General features: G+C 36.0%; 1 protein-coding gene across 1 annotated transcript in view; it reads right to left on the reverse strand.

The window, feature by feature from the left end:
* Positions 1 to 274: 274 nt before the first annotated feature.
* Positions 275 to 26,134, reverse strand: part of OTOG (otogelin) — a 111,907-nt gene continuing 86,047 nt past the window's right edge. The window contains 20 exon segments of the mRNA XM_032212857.1: positions 275 to 475; positions 584 to 663; positions 4,935 to 4,980; positions 5,188 to 5,307; positions 6,753 to 6,857; positions 8,876 to 9,054; positions 9,418 to 9,493; positions 10,242 to 10,282; positions 12,268 to 12,366; positions 12,704 to 12,805; positions 13,505 to 13,615; positions 15,357 to 15,461; positions 17,591 to 17,803; positions 19,271 to 19,465; positions 19,933 to 20,071; positions 20,461 to 20,681; positions 22,545 to 22,728; positions 24,556 to 24,645; positions 24,937 to 25,082; positions 25,829 to 25,997. Of these exon segments, the coding sequence (XP_032068748.1) occupies positions 275 to 475; positions 584 to 663; positions 4,935 to 4,980; positions 5,188 to 5,307; positions 6,753 to 6,857; positions 8,876 to 9,054; positions 9,418 to 9,493; positions 10,242 to 10,282; positions 12,268 to 12,366; positions 12,704 to 12,805; positions 13,505 to 13,615; positions 15,357 to 15,461; positions 17,591 to 17,803; positions 19,271 to 19,465; positions 19,933 to 20,071; positions 20,461 to 20,681; positions 22,545 to 22,728; positions 24,556 to 24,645; positions 24,937 to 25,082; positions 25,829 to 25,997 (2,622 nt within the window).

Here is a 26,134-nt window from a genome sequence, read left to right on the forward strand (position 1 = left end):
CTGGACTTCCAATTCATGAATATTCTGATTAAATAATCTCTACAAAAGAAAAGTATATTTTTTAAAAAAGAACCTCTTTCTATTGACAATTTGAATGCTCTGGGCTCATTTCTAAACAATAAAAATGTAATGACATATACTCATCTTTAAAAGTAATTGTTATAATTATAGATAGCTGCATTATTGATAAACTGTTAACATTCTGAATTTATTCTGGGAATAAAATTAATTGCCTCCAAAGCTGTTTAAGAAACAGACCTCCGTTAGCATTGCTTCATGACCATTGGCAAGAACAGTCTGTGGGTTCCTGAATTGTATAGCTGACCCAGGTTGAGTTCCCACTGCAATATAACTGTACAGTTCTCCTATGTAGTCCCAGTTCTCTGCAACATTTGCAGAATCTTGCATATGTATTAATGTTATAATTATAGATGCTTGCAGAAGGACATTTTCCATCACAGGAAACAATGTTTACCTAGGAATAAATACATACAAAAAACCCCAGTAAATAAAATGGCTTAATATGTGCATGACTTCCAAACACTAAGAGAGATGATGCAAACAGTATTGGTTCAATGCTTACCGGTGTGTTACTTCGACAATCGTTCTTGCGTATTGTCATCCTAACAGTCACTTTTTTACAGAATTTTCCATCTTCTTTACCTACAATAATGAATTGTTTGGAAAATATTAATGTCCCTATGCACATCTGTATACCAAAAGGGGATAAAATATGCTAAGAAAAATGATGAAACAATTGTGAAAAGTAATTAACTACTGATGCTATTGTATTTATAATTTTTAAATTAGGTATTTTTTAAAAATAAGGTTAAAAACAAAACAAAAAAAGGTTTGCCCAAAACACTAGAGATGCAGTGTTTAGATACTATAAAGATTATGCTTTGTTCTAGTACAATTACCACTAAAAGGAGTGAAACTTATACAGTTGCCAAATCCATTTTCTAAAGTGCAGGAACATAATCATATGCATTTATTTTAAAATCCTGGGATGTCAGCTCAGGTTTTAATTAAGAATTCAAATTGATAAAAATAAGTTAATGGATTGAACCCCAAATCCTCAAATTGTGTAGTATTTATATTTTACTCCAGAATCTGAAATTCTGACAGTAGTTTAATCTAGGTGAAGTAATAATGTATAACAAAGTGGGCATGGTAAATATGTAAATCAACATAATGTGTCTATTCAATATTTATAATGTTTAACATTCATAGCTATGCATATATGCATCTATGCATATATGTTATTCTGCTGAAATTTGCAGCATATTTATGGCATATGGCAGCCAGCAGTCAGCAGAACTAGCCTGCAGTACTGCATTCTAACCACTGTGCCACCACGATTCTTAATATAATATAATAAATGTGAAGAATTTAATGCAATAACATAATATAATGATGTTTAATGTAATTTGAGAATTGTGTTTAAATGATCTGATTGTGAGTATGACATATGACCTGGTAAGTCAAGTCTCAATTCAATCCCACAATTCAACAATGTGATGGAAGGAAGAGCCATTATTGCCTAATAGGTCACATAAAATTAGACAAATAAGATGCAACAAATAAGATGGGACAATTCAACTATACAATTAGACTAAGTTGTAAGATTGGCATAGCAGGAAAGGTGCTTCCTATATCCAACATGTGTAACTAACATAATTTGATTAATTAAATTCAGTGTGATATGTAGCATAGGACTGTAGTTTCATCTGCCTAAAAGACAACAAAGCCATAATTGAGGGGTCCTTGGTGCTCTCTGAGCTTGCTTGTTTTTTGCAGACATTTCATTAGCCAAACTAGGTAACATCATCAGTGCTAGTCCATCAGTCCAGTAGCACAGATGATGTTACTTACCGTATTTTTCAGAGTATAAGAGGCACTTTTTTCCTTTAAAAAGGGGCTGAAAATCTGGGTGCGTCTTATAAATTGAATACAGCATTTTTTTCCTCCTGAAGCCCTGCCCCTTCACCAAAATGGCTGTGCATAGCCTTATGGAGGCTTTCAGAGAGCTCCTGGGGGCTGGGGAGGGCAGAAATGAGCAACAAATGGGCCGTTCCCCCCCCCAACCCCCACCAGTACTCTACAAGCCTACATAAGGTTACGCATGCAATTTTGTTCACACAAAATGGGCCCGTTTTTGCAAAAAAAAGGGTTGCTTTTTTCTCATTTTTGCCCCCCCCCCCCGCCCCCCAGGAGCACTCTGCAAGCCCCCCCAAGGCTATTCATGCCTTTCATTTGAAAAAAAAGGGCCCGTTTTCGTGAAAAACGGGCCATTTTGGGAGGTTTGCAGAGTGGAAAAACTTTTTTTTTCCTTTCAGAAAGCTCTTTAGTTAGAGTGATTGATGAGAATTACGTTGATCAAGTGCTGTGCCAGTAGAAACAAATCTTAGGTGCTGTAGGTTGTCAGCTATTTCTTCTCCAGTACATGGATAAATACACCTGGAAACATCTACCTACCTTCCTACCTACTCTCCCTATCTACCTATTGTATTTCCCACTCTCTCTCTATCCCTCTATCTACCTACCGACCTACTTTCTCTCTCTCTCCCTACCTACCTACTGTATTTCTCTCTCTCTTTCTCTCTCTCCCTCTATCTACCTACCTACCTACTCTCTTTCTCTCCCTACCTACCTACCTACCTATTGTATTTCTCTCCCTCTACCTACCTACCTACTTCCTCTCTTCCTCTCCCAACCTACCTACTGTATTTCTCTCTCTCTCCCTCTATCTACCTACCTACTCTTTCTCTCCCTACCTACCTACTATATTTCTCTCTCCCTCTACCTACCTGCTCTCTCTCCCTACCTACCTACTTTATTTCTCTCTCTCTCCCCTCCATCTACCTACCTACCTACTCTCTCTCTCCCTCCCTCCCTCCCTACTCTCTCTCTCTCCCTACTTATCTACTTTATTTCTCTCTCTCTCTACCTACCTACCTACCTACCTACTCTCTCCCTCTCCCTACCTACTGTATTTCTCTCTCTCTCTCTCTCTATCTACCTACCTACCCTCTCTGTCCCTACCTACCTACTGTATTTCTCTCTCTCCCTCTATCTATCTACCTACCTACTCTCTCTCTCCCTACCTACCTACTTTATTTCTCTCTCTCTTTCCCTCTATCTACCTACCTACTTACTCTCTCTCTACCTACCTACCTATTGTATTTCTCTCTCTCTCCCTCTATCTACCTACCTACTTTTTTTAAAAAAATGCCTCTTCAAAAGCTTGGTGCGTCTTATACTCCGGTGCATCTTATACTCTGAAAAATACGGTAGTTTGGGTAAATGAAACATCTACAAGAAAATAAGCAAGCTCAGAGAGCACCAAGGACTCCTCATGTCAACCCTGAGAATTATTAAATATTATTAAAGCCATAATTATAATTAGTTTACTAATGGCTCCATATTTTGGCTTCCCTGGATGGCTGAATCCTGTATTTTCATATAATGTTTAGTATGTATGTAACTATAGATTTGCTTGTTCTTTGTTTTTGTTCTAATGCCAGATTGTTGTATTTAATACATCTATATCATAATCGCAATAGCTCTTAGACTTATGTACCGTTTCATAGTGCTTTATAGCCCTCTTGCCCGCAACAATCTGAGTCCTCATTTTACCGACCTCGGAAGGATGGAAGGCTGAGTCAACCTTGAACCAGTGAGACTCGAACTGCTGAACTGCTGGCAGCCAGCAGTCAGCAGAACTAGTCTGCAGTACTGCATTCTGACCACTGTGCCACCACAACTCCTAATATAATATAATAAATGAGAATATTCCAATATTTATTTAGGACATAACATTGGAAAACATGCCATGCTCTCTGCAAGTGTTATTTGAATAGCAAGCTTTAATAAGCAAAAGAAATATTTTCTATGTTCTACAGCAGTGTTGAAATTACTCAGTTAAGCAAATAAAATAAATCGTGCAGCAAATTAAATGCTATGCAAATGCTTACTGCCAACAGTACATTGTTAGCTAACAACAATGCACTGCCCATACAGTGCAAAATGAAAAAATGTGAGCAAATCTGAAGAATGAGCAGTTAGTACTACAATGCAGCTCTTTTAAATCATGTTTTGTGACCGGAGGGGCATTATGCTTATAGGAGGGAGTACATTGTTGGAAATCAACAATGGCTCTGTTTGGTTCATTCCTACTGATTTCCAAGAAAATGTACCTGTATTACACTTAAGGCTAGGTGTAGGTGTAATTGGGCTAACAGGGAATGGGAGCAAAAATGATACTCCAGAACCTAAGGACATTACAAATGGAACATATTATACATGATGAATAGATGCCCCAAATCAGTATTCAGCATTTTATCTTTACTTATGCTACCAACAGTAATCTCTCAACTGCATTGCCAATGGATGATTATGCTGAATAAAAACATGCATTAAAATGATAATTAAAAATAACATTAATAACAAACTATCCACTCATCACTAGTGAAGATACTACTTTTATTACAGATACACTTTGGTTCATCCTAGCTTCAGGTATCCAGAAATGTTTCCTTCAAAAATTGGGATCTGTTCATGAAGATGTTTTTAAGAAGATGTTGGATAACCATTTGTCTGAAGTGGTGCAGGGTTTCCTGCCTTAGCAGGGGGTTGGATTAGAAGACCTCCCTTCCAACTCTGTTATTCTATTCTATGTAACCAATAATATTTTTGAAAATTGTATTGACAATATACAAACTGAGAAATTCCACTGAATAAAATGCCTTTGAAAGTCTATAAATGAAGTATAACAGTATTACTCTTATAAATAAAATAAAATAAGAGTATTACTTGTTTTACAACCATTTAATAGACACCTGTTATTGTTTACATTGCTATTGATGATAATCAATGTTTGAAATTTCTTCCCTTTCAAACCCCTAAATACTGATGCTTCAGTAGCAACTTACATGTTTTGCAACATCCTTCAAGGAATGGGACAATGTATCCTCCAATCTAAATATGTACAAAAATAAAAGTCAGATGCACTGTATATACACTGTAAAATTCTTCATTATATTTCTAATTGTATATGAAAAACATAATTAGAGCTGAGCTCATGAAAAAAAAAACTAACCTATAAATATTTTGCAATGCATCTGCTTGGGATAATTTTATGGTCCCCATAAAATCATATGAAAAGAAATATGTTGAAGCACTAACCTTCACACATTCTGTTTCATTAAAAGGTGGACAGCTGATGGGTGATGTAATTAGAACTGATCCAACTGGTGTATTTATGCAATCATATTTGAGACAGTTTAAGTTCCAACTTGAACCAGGCTACAAAATATTTAAAAGAAACATTATCAGAAATGCAAAAGTACCACATATTATGTAGAATGTTAGAAAAACAGGACCAAATGCCAAAAGCTCTGCTGTGCTATCACCCTTTTTCTTAATCTACAATGCAATGCATGCTTTGGGTCTCTTTGACAATTTTTTTTTGGGAGCTGTATTCAGTAATTATATTAATCCTTATTAAATCTTTGCACAGTTGAATGAGGTCCATATAATGTGCACAGCAAAGTAGATCTATGTAAAGAGTAAATCAGTGCCAAAGCCTATTTACCAATAAAGAACCGTGCCATATAATAATCATTATTCTTGGATAGCAAATTAGACTCACTGTTCATCACACTATATACACAACTTTCACTATGAAGAAATGAAACTATGAAGAATGATCACGAATTGTGTTAGCTCACCACCAATATAGCATTTCCTTGTGTTCTGTGAGCTATTAGTTAATCAAAATAATGCTCACTATGATTTGAAGTACTTGGGAGTGATGCACAGTTGGGACTTTTGTAATGGATTGCAGAATGGCTCTGGTCATCTATTAAACATATTCAGGATTCATCACATTAAATATATCATGCTACTAAATATATCATAACGTTAAGTATGCACAACTTGGTATTTCCAGAATACCATCTGATTTCAGATCACTGTGATTAGTGAAATGAAATAAGAGTAGTATTTGGAATTGCAAATGAAACTCAAAATTAGGACTTAGTTAATCAATGGACACTACAGAGCCACCCAAAATATCCCAAATAAACCAAAAGCTCTAGCAGCCCCGGAAGAAAAAAACAGAAGTGACCTTTGACATACAGTGTAAAGACTGCAATAGCCACTACGTAGGACAATAGGCAGAAAACTACCACAGTACATTCATGAACACCAACTAGCAGTCAGAAAACATAATGAAAACTCCTTAATTTCACAACACATGGACAGTTTCTACTGGGAAACTCTGACCATCTTAGACCAAACCAGGTCCAAAAATGCTACAGAATTCCTGGAAACCTACTACTCTGACAAATTGGCCATCAACAGGCAAATAGACATAAACAACAACTACAATCCATTCAAAAGAGACAATCAACAAGCCAAAAGACACAAAAAGACCAAAACACCTCATCATCCATCAACACACAGAGACTGACACCAAGATTAATATTAACAATTAAGAAGCAAACAATATCCCAGTTAAGGAACTGCCAAACAAACTTACAGTCAACAACCCAATCAAAGAACTACCAAAACTACACTCCACCAACACTGATAGGGCAAACACTACAATATAAAGTGGGAGCAAATCCAGCTTCCCACTTGCACTGCCAAAGTTTGGGTAATGAAATGTCTGAAAGAAAACAATCAAACCCAGAGAGCACCTAGGATTTCTCACACCCTCTCCTTTCTTTTTTTAAAAAAGCCTGTACCTTAAAGTATGAAATTGTTCCATTGGTGAATGTGTGAACACAAGACACATTCTTGCATTTTCCACAGCAAGTTGTTAGATCCTTTGGTCGTTCATATACTTGATGCTAAAAAAGGATAAGGATAAAATATTGCATATAGTTGAAAACACATAGCAAAATTACAAGAATAAACCCCCCACAACAATACTATAATTGCTCTGTGTTAAGTTCGAAGGAACAGATGAGGCGTGAGGCGGCTGAGGTAAGTGAACAGCGATTTATTTGAAGAACAGCAACAATAACTATATACAGCGAATTCAGCACTTCGCCCTGCTTGACAACTATTTATACAAGGGCTGTCAAGCAGGGCAACCAATAGGAATGTTTCGGGCAGCCCGCGCTCAGCCAGCTGCACCTTAGCCAATCAGGCGCAGCTGAGCTGTTGCTGGCTGTCAATCGTAAGTCAAGGACTTGCAGCCAGTCGTAAGTTGAGGACTTTAGGACCAGTCGCAAGTTGAGGACTTAGCAGTCTGTACCAGTGGTGGGTTTCATATCCTGTTGCAACCGATACGGTTCAACGGGGCCCGGCATCCACCACAAGAATGCACGCAGAGCGTGTGCATGCATTCTTACCTTTTGCGACGCCTCTGAGAGCCTCCAGCTGCTCGGCGGAGCATCGCGCAGGTGCCGTGCACTCCATGTGCGTAAGCTCCAAAGAAGTCAAATACAGGTAAGGAGCTCGGGCAGGCGGATGGGCCTCCAGAGCACCATACCAGAATGGTACCCGGTGTTCCGGGCAGGCACTGGTATGCCCGTACCGGGACGTACCGCCTGCAACCCACCACTGGTCTGTACTGTATTCACTAGATGCTCATGAAAAGTATATAATAAATTAACAAAACTTTGTTAAGGGGAGCTTTGCAAAATGTCTTGGTATGAGCAAACCAGCCATCCTCAAAGCATTAAAGCCACAAGTCCTCCTTAAAAGGCTTCCCAGATATCTGCAAAATGTATGGGCACAGAGATACTTTGCTTCCCTGGGAACTTCAGCAGAATTGCTTATTATTATTATTATTATTATTATTATTATTATTATTATTATTATTATTTAAATCATTGCATTAAACTACAGTGTACTTCAGTGGCTACTTTGACTTGGACTTAGATTATCTGGTTAACTGCTGCTTAAAACCAAAATTTGTTCTGGGTCTTCCTGTATGAGCAGTTTGAATTGAAAGGGCAACTATTGCTTCACTTCATTTTTCCCACTGCAACAGAGTAGGAAATGTGAATAGAATACATCAGTTCAGACTTCTCACTTGAGGCACAATGACCAGGCTCAAGTTGACACATTACATCAGAGGTGTCAAATTCGCAGTGTCACATTCTCATCATGTGACGTATACCCCCTTCACTAAACCAGGAGTGGGTGTGGCCAGTGCGTGACGCATCTGGCTTGCGGGCCGCAAGTTTGACATCCCTGCATTACATGAAGACCTAGTTCTCTGTAAAAGTCTGTAATACTGGGAAAGGTAGAAGGAAAGAAGAAAAAGAGACATCAGCACTATAAGATAGACCAAACCAAGAAATAGACATTATGGGGCCTAAAACTATTGTTAGAACAACTGTAATAGCAAAAACTTGCAAATCTGAGCTTCTTTTATCTTCATTTGAACTTGGGATGGTACTGGCTGAGGCATGTTTATAAACCTCTTTTGTAGTATGGGTTCAAGCCACATTTATCTGATTGTTACCTTGGTAACAGACCTTCCCTCTGTCCATCAAGGCCATCCTTTCTATTAAGAATACAACCAGCAGCAAAATGGCTGGGTATACTTTTGGAAGACTAGACCAGGGATAGTTCATACAGGAGAAGGTCTATCTATGTGGTCACTAAGTGTTAACATGGCACATAATCAAGTAACTGACACTTAAACTTTCTTCACATATTTGAATAGTTAGAGCATGGGATTTCGTATCTCAGGTGAGGGACTCAAAAACTTTAGATTATTCTTCAGGGAACAAATTCAAGGACTGTTCTAGCACATTCAGGTGAAGGATGGGATAGATTCATCTTGCCATTAATGCCCTCTCTCTTTTTAACTTCCCAGTGAAAGCTTCTAGTTTATTTTTGAACTTCTTACAGATTTGCACCTTGCTGCACAATCAATGATGGAAGTATTCATCCGATAAAACTTGGTAGCAGGGTCAAGTACACTTGTGCAGTATGAAATGTGACAAATGCCACCAGATGAGTGTTCAACAATGGATTGTCCTGGAAGCAGAACGCCTCTTTCGTTGTTCAGACATACTTTGTCTTTTGCTGGAAAAATTTCAACAAATATGAACAACATTATGTAAAATTGTTCACACAAAAACAAACAAAATGCTTAAATATTCATAAACATCACTAATGAAAGAAAATGAACATACAAATATTTAATCATGACCTTCTGACTTTTATTAACAGAATCCTACAGCAGTCGTAAAACAAGGGAGCTAGCCACAAACACATCCATTCAATTCCCCTTGAGGCTATTTTCAAGTCTTTTCAAGTTGCAGGGAAGTAGCATATGCTTTTAAAAATTATTTTATTCTAACATGATTTTTTGCCTGGTTTATAAATAGAAACATTATTCAGACTAATATAAATTAGAGCTTTCAAAAGAAAAATGGGTTTACTTACAACATTTATATTTAGCGCAGTGACAATCATCTTCTGTGTTGTTCTGGAATTTGTCATCTAAGACCAATTTCTCTCCCTGTCCATATCAGAAAAATATCAATATTATCCCATAAATATTGTTCTTCAATATCAGTGTTTCTATTCACTCTATCTTTCTAATAGGGTTATGAATTCTAAGTTTTAAAAAAACAAAGTAAAAAGCCCAGTTCTTTGCTATATTATTCGTTTGTGTGTGTGTGTGTGTGTGTGTGTGTGTGTGTGTGTGTGTGTACACATATACACACATATACAGAAGGAAATCTGTGTCCCAAGGTGTCTTATATAAATCACTAACTTTGAGATTCTAGGTCTAGGACATATTACCTGGATTACTAACATTTACTAATTAATTCTGCCCTTGTTTAACAGAAGTAAATATTGATGAGATCAATGGGACTTACTCCTATTGAACATACTGAGTCACGGTGATATTCCCAGTGTCAAAGAGCCCCAAATGTACATGATGTTAATTTTTCTCAGAGGAAAAATGCAAGTCAGATTAATAAGCAACCTCTCATTTGTTGAATGCTGCCAAGAGCATTTTAATTAACATATACAGCCCTCATCTACAGGAATGGATGTTACAATGAACATTTATTTGCAACATGTACTTGTTTTATTAAACCAGTACTATAATTACAACAATTGATGAAACATATCTATATGAATGAATTCAAAATATCTAAATATACTCTAAATTCTAAAAAATAACAGCACAGTCTGAATTCTAAAAAAATAACAATAGGTTGCAAATAGTTTAGGCATATTTTAGTAAGATTTCTTACCAGTTTACACTGAGGCTTTGGAATTGTATTACATGCACACTCTGAAACAATAAATTGAAGAAGGGAAAATCAATTCTCACAAAGTTATCCATAAGATGAGAATGCAGCAAAACATCCATCAAATATTTTTTTTAAAAAATTATATTGTTCAAACAACACAACCAACACTGCACAAAAAATGTGACACTGTAAACATTTTGAAGAGCCAAGGTGGCGCAGTGGTTAAATGCAGCACTGCAGGCTACTGCTAGATCAGCAGGTCAGCGGTTCAAATCTCACCGGCTCAGGGTTGACTCAGCCTTCCATCCTTCCAAGGTGGGTAAAATGAGGACCCAGATTGTAGGGGGCAATATGCTGACTCTCTGTAAACCGCTTAGAGAGGCCTGAAAGGCCTATGAAGCGGTATATAAGTCTACTGCTATTGCTATTGCTATTGCTATTGAAGATTCATTATAGTATAAACTTTCAAAGAAGAGAGACTACTTCACTCAATGAACTGATGTTTGTAAGTACTGTAACAATGATTTTGTTAAACAATAAGGATAGAGCAACCACTTCTTGTCTCCCTTCCTCACAAGGCAAACATCAATCTTGGAAGCCTGAAAGTGCACTTCTTCTTCCTCACCTTTACAGTCCAAGAAATTTCAGAGAGTTCCTTCTGAGACATTTGCCATATCCCCATTCTTTCTGCAGGCTCAACTTTTTCTCAGTCAACCACTGCCTGGTCTGTGGCATTTCATCTTGTCTCTAAAAGGTCACGGCCTTACATGTGGCACCCAACCCTTGGTATAGGCACCTTGAGATTAGATTGTCCTACTCCTTGCTAGTCTTTCATAAATCCTTGGAAATTTGGTTTTGTGTCCAAGATGGGAAACTACTGTATTTTTGGAGTATAAGATGCACCAGAGTATAAGACGCACCAAGGTTTTGAAGAGGCAAATTTTACAAAAAGGTTTTGCACTCTGCAAACTTCCCAAAAATAGCCTGTTTTTCGTGAAAACAGGCCCATTTTTTCCCCCAAAAAAGGCATGAATATTCTTTAGGGTGCTTGCAGAGTGCTCCGGAGTGGGGGGATGTTGGGGTGGAGGAAAAAATGAACAAAAAAATGGCCCATTTTTCATTTAAAAAAAGGGCATGGATAGCCTTTAGGAAGCTTATAGAGTGCTCCTGGGGGCTGGGGGTGGTGGTAAAATTGAGCAAAAACGGGCAGTTTTTTGCTCATTTCTGCCCTTTCCAACCTTCAGGAAGTCTCTAAAAGCTTCCTAGTGGCTCTGAACTGCCATTTTGGTGAAGGGGGTGGAGTTTCATGAGGCAAAAATGCTGTATTCAGTGTATACGACACACCCAGATTTTCAGCCTCTTTTTTGAGGGAAAAAGGTGTGTATTATACTCCGAAAAATACGGAATATAAATTTAATAAATACATTTCATACATGTAATGTTTATTCAATGTATGTAAACAATTCTCTAATTGTTCAATAGAATTTTGTTGTCCACCTTGTCTATGCTGGCCCTGACTACAATTCTACTGCAAAGGAGCAAAGAATGATTTTGCACATTAACAACATTGGTTGTAGATCAAAGCCCAATAATGAACATTTATGAGCCCTGATGCAGCACCCAGAGCACCCACACAGAGCCAGGATTTCGATCCTGATAGACACAAGGTTGACTCAGCTTTCCATTCTTCTGAGGTTGGTAAAATGAGGACCCAGATTGTTGGGAGCAATATGCTGATGTTGTAAGTTGCACAGAGAGTGCTGTAAAGCACTACAAGGTGCTCTCTCTATATATATGTTTATTACTATTTTACAAAGAATGTAATTATAAGTTGTAACTGAGATATGTTGGAAAACTTCCTAGACAATAAAACAACTCTAAAAACTATTCAGGGTCAACCTACCACATTTCTTGATTGATCTGAACCATAGTTATAATTTTAATTCAACACCATTGACTTTTGTATTTTCAAAAAAGAACTTGCTGTTAATTGCTTGAAGATAAATGAGAAAAAAAACATAATTACCACATTTACGATATGGACAACATTTTTCTGGACTCCAAACTTCTATCAAGGACATTCCCAACATACATTTAAATTCAGGACATCGAAAAGTTTCACAGACTGCAAGTTAAAAATAGAAGACAAATGTGGTTTTATCCTTAGATTCTTGAAATGGAAGAATTGCATTTGAATGAAAAATAGTCAAGTTGATACTTATTAAATCACAAAAAAAGTAAAATGTTTAAATTATGGGTTTAACCTCTCAGTATCACTGATGTACATCTTAATATATACAGATAAAAACTGATAAACAATATGCATTAACACATTAAACTTTTATCTTTCTTGCATAACTACATTGACAATGGAGATTAATAAAAAGTTTAATTCATGATAATTTTATAGCTCAGAACAATCACTGCAGAATAATTAAGATAACCTCTGAGAACAAACTCACCACACTGATAATCAGGGCAACATCTGTCAGTGGTATTGCCATCCACAGTGAGCCTTTCTCCTTCTTGACACATGGGAATTCGATCAGAACAAATGCCACAAGCTAAAATAGAAAAATATAATTTATATTAAAAATAAGGTCAGGCATTTTTTATTATTCTGTTTTCTATAATTGCAGTTTTGTGAACTGCGCTTTCTTTCCTTTTTGTCTACCACAAATGAAAACAGAATTTCCTTTTTAATGTGTCCAGTGTGCTCACAGTAAAAAAAAATGACAATAAAGGTTATCTTATCTTATCTATTACATAAACTGATGGATACAAATTTTTACTACGAGGAGGAGGGAGGTAGGTACAAGCCCTTATTCAGTTAAGCTTTCAGTGCACCATTAGAGTATATGTTGGCATTATATACTCTACCTTTTCACAATACCATTTTTAGGCAATTGTTCACAAGTGAGAAATTTCAGCAGGTAAACATCACTTCGGGATTGATCACTGAAGTAATACAATATGTATACATGATTCAAGCATAACTCCCATTTTTTGCAATTCTTAAAGATGAAGATAATGTTTTTTCTTTCTCTTCTCCTCCTCCTCCTTTTAAAGAAACCTTACCTTTACTGTCTAGGTCTCAAATCACCTCCCCCAAATTTAAAATGGCCCTGAGTTGCCTTCTAAGAAGCCATATGGATATACGTAGGAATGTATGATGTGATGCATGAAACACAGGTATTATTGATCTAAGACATTATTATATCTTTGAGGCATCATAAGTGTAATAAGAATTAAATCTGACATACAGCAAATATAAGAGAAGCAGCAGGTGCCTTCCACATGGGCAGCAACCAAAGTCTGATCTGATCGGCACTGGGGAATTTGTTCCATAGACTTACATTTTTCTGGATCACATTCTAAACAAACAGAGCATAAACAAGCCAAATGAAGTAAAATAAAACTTGAAGAAGTGTTCATTTGTATCACTGTACTGTTATTAATTTCCAGAAAAATATCTAGTACAGGCAGTCCTCGATTTACAACAGTTCATTTAGGGACTGTTCGAAATTACAACGGCACTGAAAAAAAGTGACTTATGATCACTTTTCACACTTACAACTGTTGCAACATCTCCATAGTCATGTGGTTTACATTTGGATGCTTGACCACTGACTCACATTTATGACAGCTGAGGTGTCCTGGATTATTCCTTTTTGCAACCTTCTGGCAAGAAAAGTCAATGGGGAAACCAGAGTCATTTAACAACCGTGTTTCCAATTTAAGAACTGCAGTGATTCACTTAACAAATGGGGTGAGAAAAGTGGTAACATGGGGCAAAACTCATTTAACAAATTTCTCACTTAGCAAAATACATTTTGAGCTCAATTCTGGTCATAAATTGAGGACTACTTGTATAGTCTGGGTTGCCATTTTATTTTTCTTAGCAATTACAATTGTTGTTAGACCTCCCCGACCAGAACTGCCACCCTTTCATCATGGTTCGTCTTCTTATTATTGTCACACAGCACTTCTTGGAGAAAGAAACTCATATGCAAGGTCCTCTTGGACTGGATTGGATTGGCTATTGAGAGTGGGGGTACCTTCTGGTCTTTGTGAGCCAGGTAGCTAAAGAATACCATCATATAAAGAATACCATCATGTCTTCTCTTTAAAACAAAATGAAAACAAAAGCTTCCAATCTTCTGGTTTTAATTCATTATAAATAAGAACAAGTAACACTTCCTTTCATCTTGTATAGATGGAATTGAATTCTGACAACAATACGAACAGTACAGTATCTCAAACTTTAGTGTCCCCACTGAAAGCGATGGGAAAACCGGATGACAGATCTGATGGTCCATATCTGAGTTCAGATATCATATAATGGCTTACAAGATTTAAACTAGACAAAGGGAAATTAAAAACTACCAGAGGCCAATTTCCAAATGACAGGATTTATTGAGCAGACTAGCATACCTTAAAAAGAAATGAATTCCAATGCAAATTCTGGCCTAGAACGCCTCCTTAAGGAGAAATTCTGCAAAGAGAAATTTCTCTCAGCTTGCTTTTCCAAATGGCTAATCCTGACAAATTCTTAAGTACCATAGTTTGCAACTTTTAATCAAAGTTTTAAGAGAATTTCCTCTTAATTCCTGTTGACTCCCAATGATTTTTGGATTTTAGTTGGTGAGTCCATTCACCTTCAGTCCTAAGACATTTAAGGTCTGATCATACCTGGGCTCTAAAGCATTCATTCTTTCCACTGAGACTTGTCTACCTAAAAAGTCTTATTCTCGGCTGCCTGAGTCAATTCACTTCTCACCAGTAGTCCCAAATGAGATTGTCTCATGATTCTTCCCATTCAAAATTCTCTTGTCTGAAATGGTACAGGATTTCCTGCCTGAACAGGAGGACCTGGACTAGAAGACCTCCAAGGTCCCCTCAAGCTCTGTTATTCTTGCAAATTAGCTCACACAACTATATGGCTGTTTCCAGTCCCATCTTTCTTATATCAGTAATCTCTCTTCCAGGTGTTCATTTCTCCTTAATCTATTCTCTGGGGATTACTTCCTTTCACATCTGTCATCTCTCTCTCCCCCTCTTTCCCCCTTCTCTCAAGATTGCTTTGAAAATATTGTTTTTAAATTCAATACTTACCACATGTATAATTTGGACAGCAGGAATTATCTTGATAATAGGTTACCAATTTCTCTAAGACTTTGCATTCAGGAACTAGGGTGTCACAAAGGCTTTGATTGCAAGCTTTATTGATAGCCAAAGAGACCCAAAAAGAACAAAAAAAAATACTGCTAAGTATAGCTTCAAAAATGTACCACATTTTGGCACCCACAGAAATATTGACAATTATACATTTTAAAAATGCTAGCATTGCCATGCACTGTAAAAGATCCTTCAGCCAAGCAAACAGAAGCAGAATCCAATAGGCATTGGATTGTTCTTTCATATATAAATATAGGTCTCTTAGAAAACAAGCTGCATAAAAAAGATTGTTTTAATGCGGGATAGGAAAATAATGCAAAGGTGGGATATCATCTTTCTAACGTTTTTGTTCTATGTTTGGTTAAATTCCTATCTTATCTTTCATGGGGAGATTAAAGCAGCTTATATAGAGAGCAATTTTTTTTCAATTTAATTGTGGTTACCGGGAAAATGAATGTGTTTTATTCAATATACTGAACAAAGAGATCATAATTCAGTGGACCACTGAAGAAATTTTTCATTTTCACTGACTTCAGAATGATTAGGAAAGTGGAACTGTAGTAATTTACTGGTTCAAGTAGTCCAGAATTTCCAGAACTGACATTAATATTTATTTGTTAGATTTATGACTCTCTTCCTTCAGGAATTCCCTCCTCCAATTTTTCTCCAGAGCAACATTATGAGTGAGTTGGGCTAAGAGAGAGATCCTATGTCACCAAGTGATCTTCCATGGCTGAGGGTGGACTTGAACCTTGAACTTTGTACCTTAGTCTGTCAACTTACCACAACTTACCACAATTAGTCAAGTGATCACAACTTTGATATCCCCATATCATATTATTATGTGTTTTTATATCCTGCTGTTAATATTTTTATGCATAACTCAAGGCACTGAATATTTGTAATACTCCTTTCTCTTCCTATGTTCTCCAGAACTATTCTGTAACTATATTATAAATAATTGAATCCCATCATTTTTATGTACTACTTTTCTGCAACACTGTGTCCAAGGTGTTAGCTCATAATAACTGAAATTAGAAAGTACAGTATAACAACAGTCAATGTGCTTCTCCAGATTATTGTTCAAACTTCATTCTGCCTACCCTAGTTTCACTGGTAAAATTTATTTGACCAAATTGAGAGAACATTATAATTGCAACTCAGTCAAACTCAACAGAAAGTTCTTTAGGTAACCTTCGGAAATATGAGTCAGCTTCAGGGTTGACAGGGTTGCTTGCTATGGATCTATTACTTGGAACCCTGACATTATTATTTCCTCACACAGTATATTTTTTCTGGTAATCTTAGCAACTTTAATGTCAATTAAATAGCTATTTTGTCAGGCTGTAAACAATTCCAGATTTTCTGATTGGTTTTCAGTCAATATTCCTATTCATGCATACTTTATCAACTTTCTTCCTTGCTTTCGATGGTCTCAGCCTTATAAACGAATGAAAAACAATCTTCAAATTATATTCAACTAGCTGATAACCCATCGTTGCCCAGATATAAAGGTAGTTGAAATTACTCAAGGCGTTCCAGAGTTATGCTGAAACATATACACACACACAGCCATATAGATAGATAGATAGATAGATAGATAGATAGATAGATAGATAGATGATAAATAGATAGATAGATAGATAGATAGATAGACAGACAGATAAATACATACATACACACATACATAAATACATACATACATACATACATACATACATACATAGGGTGGGTTTCTCGCCCCGTTCCAACCGGTTTGGTTGGAATGGGGCCGGCAGCGTCCTCGTGCACGCGTGCAGTGCACGCATGCGTACTAGCGTCTGTGCGATGCTCCAGCTGCTCCTGGAGGATCGTGCAGGCGCTGTATGCATCCTGCGCATGTGTGGAAGCGCAGAACTCGTCAAAACCGGGTAAGAAATGCGGGCGGGCGGGTGGACCCTTCGGCGTTCCCGGAAGTTACTTACTTCCGGGTTCGCCGACCAACCGGTTGGCGGGGACCGCCGCGAACCGCCTGAAACCCACCCCTGATGCATACATATATAATGCAAATCAAGTCACTTGCCACTAGTGTGATTTTTTTTTAAAGCCCTTTAAAGACAAAACATTTGTTCTTGTTATTTTTTTTTCTACAAGAAAGCCATTCAAATACTGGAATATGCGAGAATACTTACTGCAGACTTTCTGATGACAACAGGACTGATCATCAGGGACAATTAAAGCCACTTCCCCAAAGCGCTGGCATCTGACATCATAATTAACAGAGCAATTGTATTCCACAGCAGTAATGGTATCACTGTCCACACATTTTTGCATGCAGCAATCACTACTGGAAGTTTTCCAAATTTCACCTACTGCATGAGGCACTCCAGAATGATCTGTGCAGGCTGAATTGTTTAGAAAAACTACATGCATTAATATTTTTCTAAAAATATTTTTGACACTTGTTCAGCAGTATTAAGTGCCTAATGCTTATGTTAATGCAAAACCCAAAGTTATTTGGGAATCAGGCAGAATGCAAATGTAATAAATAAAAACAATGGCAACCAACAATCTTCTAGAGCCGTGATGGCGAACCTATGGCACGCGTGCCACAGGTGGCAAGCGGAGCCATATTTGGTGGCATGCCGGCAGTCAGCTCTGGTGCGCATGCACGCTCTGGCCAGCTGATTTTTTGCCCTCCCCAGGCTTCAGGAAAGCCTCCGGAGGCCGGGGAGGGCGAAAAATGGCCCCAATGGCCAATTGGACGATCGGAAATGATCCATTTCCGGCTTCCGGGGGGGCTTGGGAGGCCGTTTTCGCCTTCCCCAGGCTTTAGGAAAGCCTCCAGAGCCTGGGGGGTCACACACGCATTTGCAGGGGGGGCGGAAGATTGAGAGGGCATACACACAATTTTGGCACACCGTAAGAAAAAGGTTCGCCATTACTGTTCTAGAGTGAACAATGCTAGCAAATAAATAGATATAGGTTTCAGTTGCAGCACTACAAACAGAGAAAGATAATATGCTTCAACTTCTATACAAACAGTTATAAGTCTAATTCATAAGAAACTGAATCATTAGGATGCTTAAGTAATAATGCCTTGCTTATTTATTTACTACAGTCATTGTTATGCCATCTATTGTTGTGAATCTTGGTTTGTCTCTAAAATCTACTATAATCCACAAGAGATAAATTTGGAAGTATTTCTGAATATGCAGAATATTTCTAATATCCAAATAGACATTAAAAAACAGGAACCTCTGTAGATTAAGATATTGATCCAAAGACAAATAAATAAATAAATGAAGCTTTTCTCTATATAAGCACAATTCCACTCATGAATAGGCTGCTCTTGGAGATGACAGGCTGATCCTGAGGGTGGGGTCAAATATATCATCAGTTTGGAGTCATTCCACTTCCACAAGAGACCTAAGTCCAACCTCCCTTGAAATCTATTGATTCTTATTCAGTGCCTATTTCCCTCAACTGTTAGTAGATCAGATACTTGTGTATACTAGCATGTAATAAACTTGAAGTGCTTTAAACTCAACTCCTGTTCCTGACTACTTGCACCAGATAGTTACCTCTATGCAGGGGTGGTATTCACTTACCTTCGCTACCAGTTCGCAAATGTGAGAACACATGCACAGAGCGTCAAAAACAGGATGTGATGATGTCTGGGTGGGTGGGCAGAGCCTCACATCGCCACCGCTACCAGTTCACCCAAATCGGATGGAACTGGCTGAATAGCACCACTGCCTCTATGGATGAACTGATATCTATTGGCTATTCAGTTACCTAAATTTCATCAGAGTTGTCTGGTGGATTACATATTTCTCATAGGCTGCAGAAGAAGAAAAATTAGCACCTACCACATTTCTCTTCCGGGATGCAGAGAGCTGAATGAATTCGATGAAGGATGGTTCCTTCTGCACAGGTGCAGCCCTCAGTGAGCACCAAGCAAGAGTCTGAATCTTCTATGGTTGATTCTGTATTCTGACAAGTGCTTGGGGTGAGGCATGGATGTATACAAGCCTTATAAGTGAAACCTTCTGGACAAGGAAAGGCTAGCAAGACAAGAAGTGTGGTATCACAGTATTGCTATTAATATGGAAGTCACCAGGTTATAAAACACATGCATTAACACTAATAAGCAGTGGTATCATCCCCTTCTCATTATAAAAAGTTTTACAGCTGGAGAATATGCTCATGGTTCATTCCATTAATTCATTTCCCCACTCAAAGCTCTTTTCCCACAATTCATGGCTAATGTATCTTAACATTTGCTCTGATGTTATTTATGGTACTTCTCTTCATATAGTTTTATTGTTCTGAAAAAAAAAAACCAGTGATTCCAAAATTTACTTGCACTTGCAATACAATCTGTGCCCAAAGATTAAAGTTTCAAAAAATGACTGATTTTGGACTTGAACCTGGGCTCCAATAAATTATTCATAGACTACATTGTCTTATCAACTTCCAGTAATATAGTCTTATTGGGGTCAACATATATAGTCTCATAACTAATACTTACAACAGTAACTAGAATTCCTCCATTCTATGCAGATATTAAATTTATTACACATGGCGACATAAGCAGATAGTGCTAAACATGGATCCTGAATATATTCAGAGTCTTGGATCCACAAATCACAAAAAGAAGCTGGAGAAACCTTAATACACATAAACACATATATTTGGATTAGTAACTGACAGTTGAAAACCAACATCATTAGAAAAAAATAACATATATCTATATCTACAGTATATCTATATCCATCTTTATATATTATCTATCTATTATTTCAGATTATAAATAGCTATTCATTCCTGGATTATTGTGAATTATGGATCCCACTTCATAGAAATATTGCATTGCATTCAAGTTGTATCAAGACCACCAAAATATTTTCCCTTGAATAAATATCCCATTAGTACTACTGCAAGGGTGGGCAACTTCTTATGAACATAATGCAATACATAAATTGACTGCTCATTATTAATATAAAAGCAGATTTATCAACAAGCAAAATAACTGAAGTAGAAATCAAAGATAACATACATAAGGATGGCAGCTGCTGAATGTTTGGCTCAACAACATATTTAAGCAAAATGAACAATTCATGGCTGAACAGTTAGCCTCATGGGTTCTTGGTTCTCCAATATACTTCAATGTATCTGGCACCAACCAGCTATCTGTGAAGATAACTGAAGCAGCTGCAGTTCTTACAATGGTATTATTAGGTAACATGAGGTCATTTGTTGAAATTCCATCACAGAAACCTGCAAAAGAGAACACTATGTATTTATATATTTTACAATGCTTATAAACCACTTCAATCTGAAAGGATTCTAAGCCACAAAAGAGTATAAAACAAAAGAAAAACTTAGAAATCTTTTTCTCCAATACTAAAGACCTGAGGAAAATGACTTAATTTACAGTTGCAGTTAATATCTAGAAAGAACTTACAACCATTTGAACTAGAATAAGTGGTATTTTAATTTGATAGTTCTTCTATCAAAGTTCTACCAAAGTTTAAACAGAACTTTTGTCAGCTTTACAAGGTAGATCAAATAGGAAACATGACCAGATGAGCTAATTCTACTTTATTGTAAAGTAATTATGCCGAACCACGACAGTATCAGAAAGAAAGTGACAAAAAGCAAAGATAAATTCCAAGATTGGTGTACATATATATTATTCTACATATCATGTGGTACAGAATAATAGAACTGGCCTCATTGTAATTAACACACCTTGAAAAAGCTTCTGGATTGATTTAACCAAACTCATACAATTCATGTGTAAAAACCTTCAGTCTATAGCAGTAGCCAATTTCCATGCTCAGATAACTACAACACCTAGCAGACCTTGGTTACTCTCAAAAATTAAAAGTAAGTTGGATCTGATTAGTATTTAGTAAGAGATCATCAAGAAGTATTGGAACTCTACGATAGATCTTGAACAGAATGGCAACCACATCTGTGTTGCTGCCAATAAAACAATAAGGACATGTCCATGAATTCACAGGAGGGATTTTGCCTAAGACTATATAATGTAAAGTATAATGACTGGCCTTACATTGCACCATTGGCAAAAATAAAGCTTTATGTGGCTACATTTTAAATACACTGCATTAAAAAATAAGGTACTATATATGTATAATTGAATATCTTCTGCTCATAGAAAGCTTTTGGATACATTGAAGGGGTCTATATGGAGGTTAATGCAATTTCTGTAGTGGCATTCTAACTCCATCTTTACATAGTAATGCAAAGTAATGATACAATATCATTCTAACGATATTGTAAAGCCAAACATACAGATTAGCACCATTGTCATATATTGTAAGAAAAGAATGTATATTTAATCACATGGTCTTCCGTCAGCTAAAAGAGCCTCACTATTTAACAATTTATAGGTATAGCTATCAAGTTGTGGGCATTTTGTTTAATGATACAGATTATTTAAATTTCCAAACAAAATATTTGTTTCTACATTTAATTTCAATAGTTATATATTCGTCTTTACCATCTTCTCAATAGCAGAAATAGCTCAGATTTCCATTAGTACTTTTTCTGACTTAGGTTTAGTGAGGGGAAAGATTATGTTATCTGATTTAAATTCAGTTCATATTGAACAATCTTATCTCTATGCACCATTTTCTTCAGCATATTAGTAGAGGGCAGGCCACCCATCTTTCAAATATATTATCTGACTTTATGGAAAGCTTAATGTAAAGTACATGTTTTGCTTATTCATGTTCTATCTATTTTTCACATTACTGCAACCTCCATACTTCTGTTTCATAAACTCTAAATGCAGAAGCAAATTTTCACACACACACCATAGCTGTCTGTAATATGATCTCAGAAGAATTAAAAGTTGTACTTCAGATAGTTTGACTGGCAAATTTAGCACTTTTATTATGTGCTTTGAAAATTAGCCTCATTTCAGCTATAAATGCTGTTGGTGAACAATTATCATTTTCTATTTTCTCACAGAATTACTCTTCAAGTTGCAATAAACTTTATAAACAAACAAATGTGACATTCCTTTTAACAAAAGTGTGTGTGCTGAGTGGATGAATATATAAAGGTATAAAGTAAAATATAACAAAATAAATCTTACTAAAGTTAGCTTACCACACAATCCCATTGTTTTTTGATCACTGGTTGCATTATGTTCAATTATCATCATCCCAGTATTATGAAACCACTGAATTTTAGTATTTGTTGGGGTTTTAATAAGATACATAAAGCCAGTGTCCTCAATTTTAAAACCATATTTTTTAACAGTAGGCCAAGCATATTTTGAATTGACCACTATCTAGAAAACATATAAGAGATATTTAGGCAATGTTTAAGATTAGAGTTTGCATTTTGTCGTAATAATACTTTTAACAAGTGTTTATCCTATTCTTCAAAGCAAATCTTTTATGACAATCAAATAAATTATAATGGATCCTCTAATGGAAATCTGTACAACTTTCATATTAAATTCTTAAACCCCAATTAGAGAGCAAATCTTGGGAGGAAGCAATCAAAATCTAGGCAGCATTTAGACTAGAGAATTATGACTCAAGTTACATGGGTATAATTTAATGCCATCAGGACAATGGGTAGCTTTTTCTATTTAAGCCAGTGAGAAATTAAATTTTATAAGAAGCATCATGAAGATATGATTTGATTGAAATACAGGAAGGAAATAGAGGGTATAATGCAAGAGAATTCAAAATATATTCCAACTGGGGAACACCAACAAAGTTAGATATCTGGATGTTATTGTAATTTTGAATTTTACCCTCTTTCCCCAAAATTCTATCATACTGAGGCTGATATATTTTTTGCCAGTACATTGGTAAGCAAGTGTACATCTACATCTATTGATGATGTAGTTTCATAGTAGAAACTAAGAATAACTGGACTTTCCAAAAATTCTGGATGGCTAAAATGGAAAACAAACAAAAGACCTTCCTCTGTCAACAGTCCTAAATTTTTAACAAGCTTAAGTGTTTCTACTAGCTTCAAGGCTGGTAATTGTTTTTTCATATTAACCTACAGTTCTAATTATGTAGTAATAAACCTTTATCAAATACATATATTGTTCATCCAGCCTTATAAAACTGGTAAAAAGTACAAGACATAAAAAGAAGACAGCATTGCAATTACAAGACATATAAAAAAGAGTACAGAAAGTATTCCAACACTAACTGCAAAGTACATATACTGAGAATCTCTATGCATTACTTTCTGGGGAATATAGTTCCACTAAATATATTAGTATTTCTTTTAAATAAGCATATAAAGTGCATCAGATTTAAAATGCCATTACTGCTTAAAAGGTTCTTATTCCCTACTTCAGCTGTATGTTCAGGAAATAAGTAATAAAGTTAGTTTGGTCTAGTGGTTAAGGCATCAGGCTAGAAAGCAGGAGACCATGAGTTCAACTCCTGCCTTAGCAATGAAGCCTGCTGGGTGACTTTGGGCCAGTCCTTCTCTCTCAGCCCAACCCACCTCACAGGGTTGTTGTGGGGAAATTAGGAAGAAGAAGATACATTGGGCATGTTATTTGCCTTGGGTTATTTGTAAAAATAATAAAGACAGGATAAGAATAAATAAAAATAGTAATAATTAGCAAAATGTTAATTAAAAATATCAATAACATTTATGAACAATAGTTAACATCAATTAATTATTTAAGCTACAGCCTTCATTTGGAAATTGGATATTGAAATTCTAAAAATTGGTTTTTAAAATCATAAACATGACTTGAACACTGACATTAAAAAGACCATACAAATTTTAGGAAACCTGGCCACCACAAATGACATGCCGAAATCTACTAGGCAAAATAAATAAATAAAAATAGAGTGCTGAAAGAATGTTTGAATTTAATTTAACTTTTATTTCAAATGATATCAATTCAATTCAATTGGTTAATGTGTTTAACAGTTTCCCCCTACGGTTAGATTTTAAATCACAAGTACCTCTAGGAACTCTGGTCATTTCTTCTCAAGGTTACAGTGGTCCCAAGCTTCAAGTTATGCCACTCAACACAAATCATAAAAAATAAAAGTATGACTTAGAATTTCAATAAATCATTTTCCCCACAGGTTAATAATGATTACTGAGTAAGAGAAGAAGTAAAGTTTACCTTTCTACTTAAACGGTCAATGATAATCTGGTTAGACAGATATGTTAAATTCAGCATTGCCAGACATAGCTTAGAATTGGTTAAGATCCCCTAAATAAAACAACAAAAATAAGAATTTATTCACAAAGAATTACAAAGTGGTTTCCATGTCTCATAAAATTAAACAGTAAGTCCCAATTTCAATTCCATTCTATAGTCAACTGCTTAATATTTAACAGAAAATGTTTAAAGAGGTCACTATCTGAAAATATATGGGACATCCACTCCCAAGAAAAGCAAAATTAATTATCTAGAATCTCAAAGTTTATATTGGATCAGAGGTCTAAAACTATTTATTTATGCACATTCTACAAATACTAAATAATAAAAAAGATTTAGTACCATATTGGTATTTCTGTTGTCAACAACATGAATGCTTATAGTTTCATCTTGTGTTTGGCTGATTATATAAGATGCTTCTTTAAATAAAGCCACATGATATCCATCAAAGGTGATGAAGCTCAGATCAGAGAAAAAAGTGCATCGACCTATCAAACATAATGTGAACTATTATTATTTTTAAAATTTACAAAACAGGCAGGTGGTTGCTGACAAATGGAAATTCAATGTTTTGTTAAATTAGATAAAAATATGTAATATAGTAAATCATTCTTGAAAATTTGACAAGTAATTTCCTGATAAATAGGTTTTTGCTGCAAAAGAATCTTAATATGTATGCAACTGATACCAAGTCTTCAAAAACAAGAAATTCTGCTATTTCCTATCTTAAAACTATTTTGTCTCCATACCATGTTTTACTTGAGATCAAAGTAAGTTGAATTCAGGGTTGCTTTTTCTGAAGTAATTATCTGGCATTTATTTCCATTTCCCACTTTCACATTTCATGCTACTTCAGAAATTTCTACAATCCTTATCAAAATCTTAGGGCAAAAGATACTACAGATGGAAGAAGGATTCAGTGAAAAATATAGCTTCTTTCTTTAAATGGAAATATTCTCAGACTTGGAACTGGAAACTCTCAATCCATAATATTTGTTGTGTAAAATCTCTATATAATAGGTATTCTCTCCAATATCACATTAATCCCTCTTCATTGCCTTCTATTCCATTGCATATTGTGAAGTTCCCCAATATTCTTCTGGCTGAACTGCTACTGCTTTGTATGTAAGGCAGGAATAATTTCTACCATCTATCCTTCCATACCTACTCTGAAGTTCAAGGTTTCATCAACTTAATGCAGTTTAAAATAAACACTATATGATTAATAACTCACATGCACATTCCCATTTGGGGCAGCATTTGTCGCCATTAATCTGAACAGCAAGTCCAAGAAATCCACAGCTGGGTTGTGTTGCACTGTATGGGCAGTACTGTGATTGGTTAACTTGGATTAATTGTCCATCTAAGCAAATATGTTTTATGCAGTCATTTTCTGTGACAGGCTAAGGCATATTTAGAAAAGATTGGTTACAACTCTGAACAAAAGAAAAGCAACAAGAACATATTTTCAAAAAAATCAACATAGTAGAACTCAGAAGCCCAGGATCTCTTGAGTATTCAAGAATATGTTTTTGTTTTA

Source organism: Thamnophis elegans, chromosome 1 (genome assembly GCF_009769535.1).
Source record: "Thamnophis elegans isolate rThaEle1 chromosome 1, rThaEle1.pri, whole genome shotgun sequence".
In the NCBI taxonomy this organism is placed as follows: domain Eukaryota; kingdom Metazoa; phylum Chordata; class Lepidosauria; order Squamata; family Colubridae; genus Thamnophis; species Thamnophis elegans.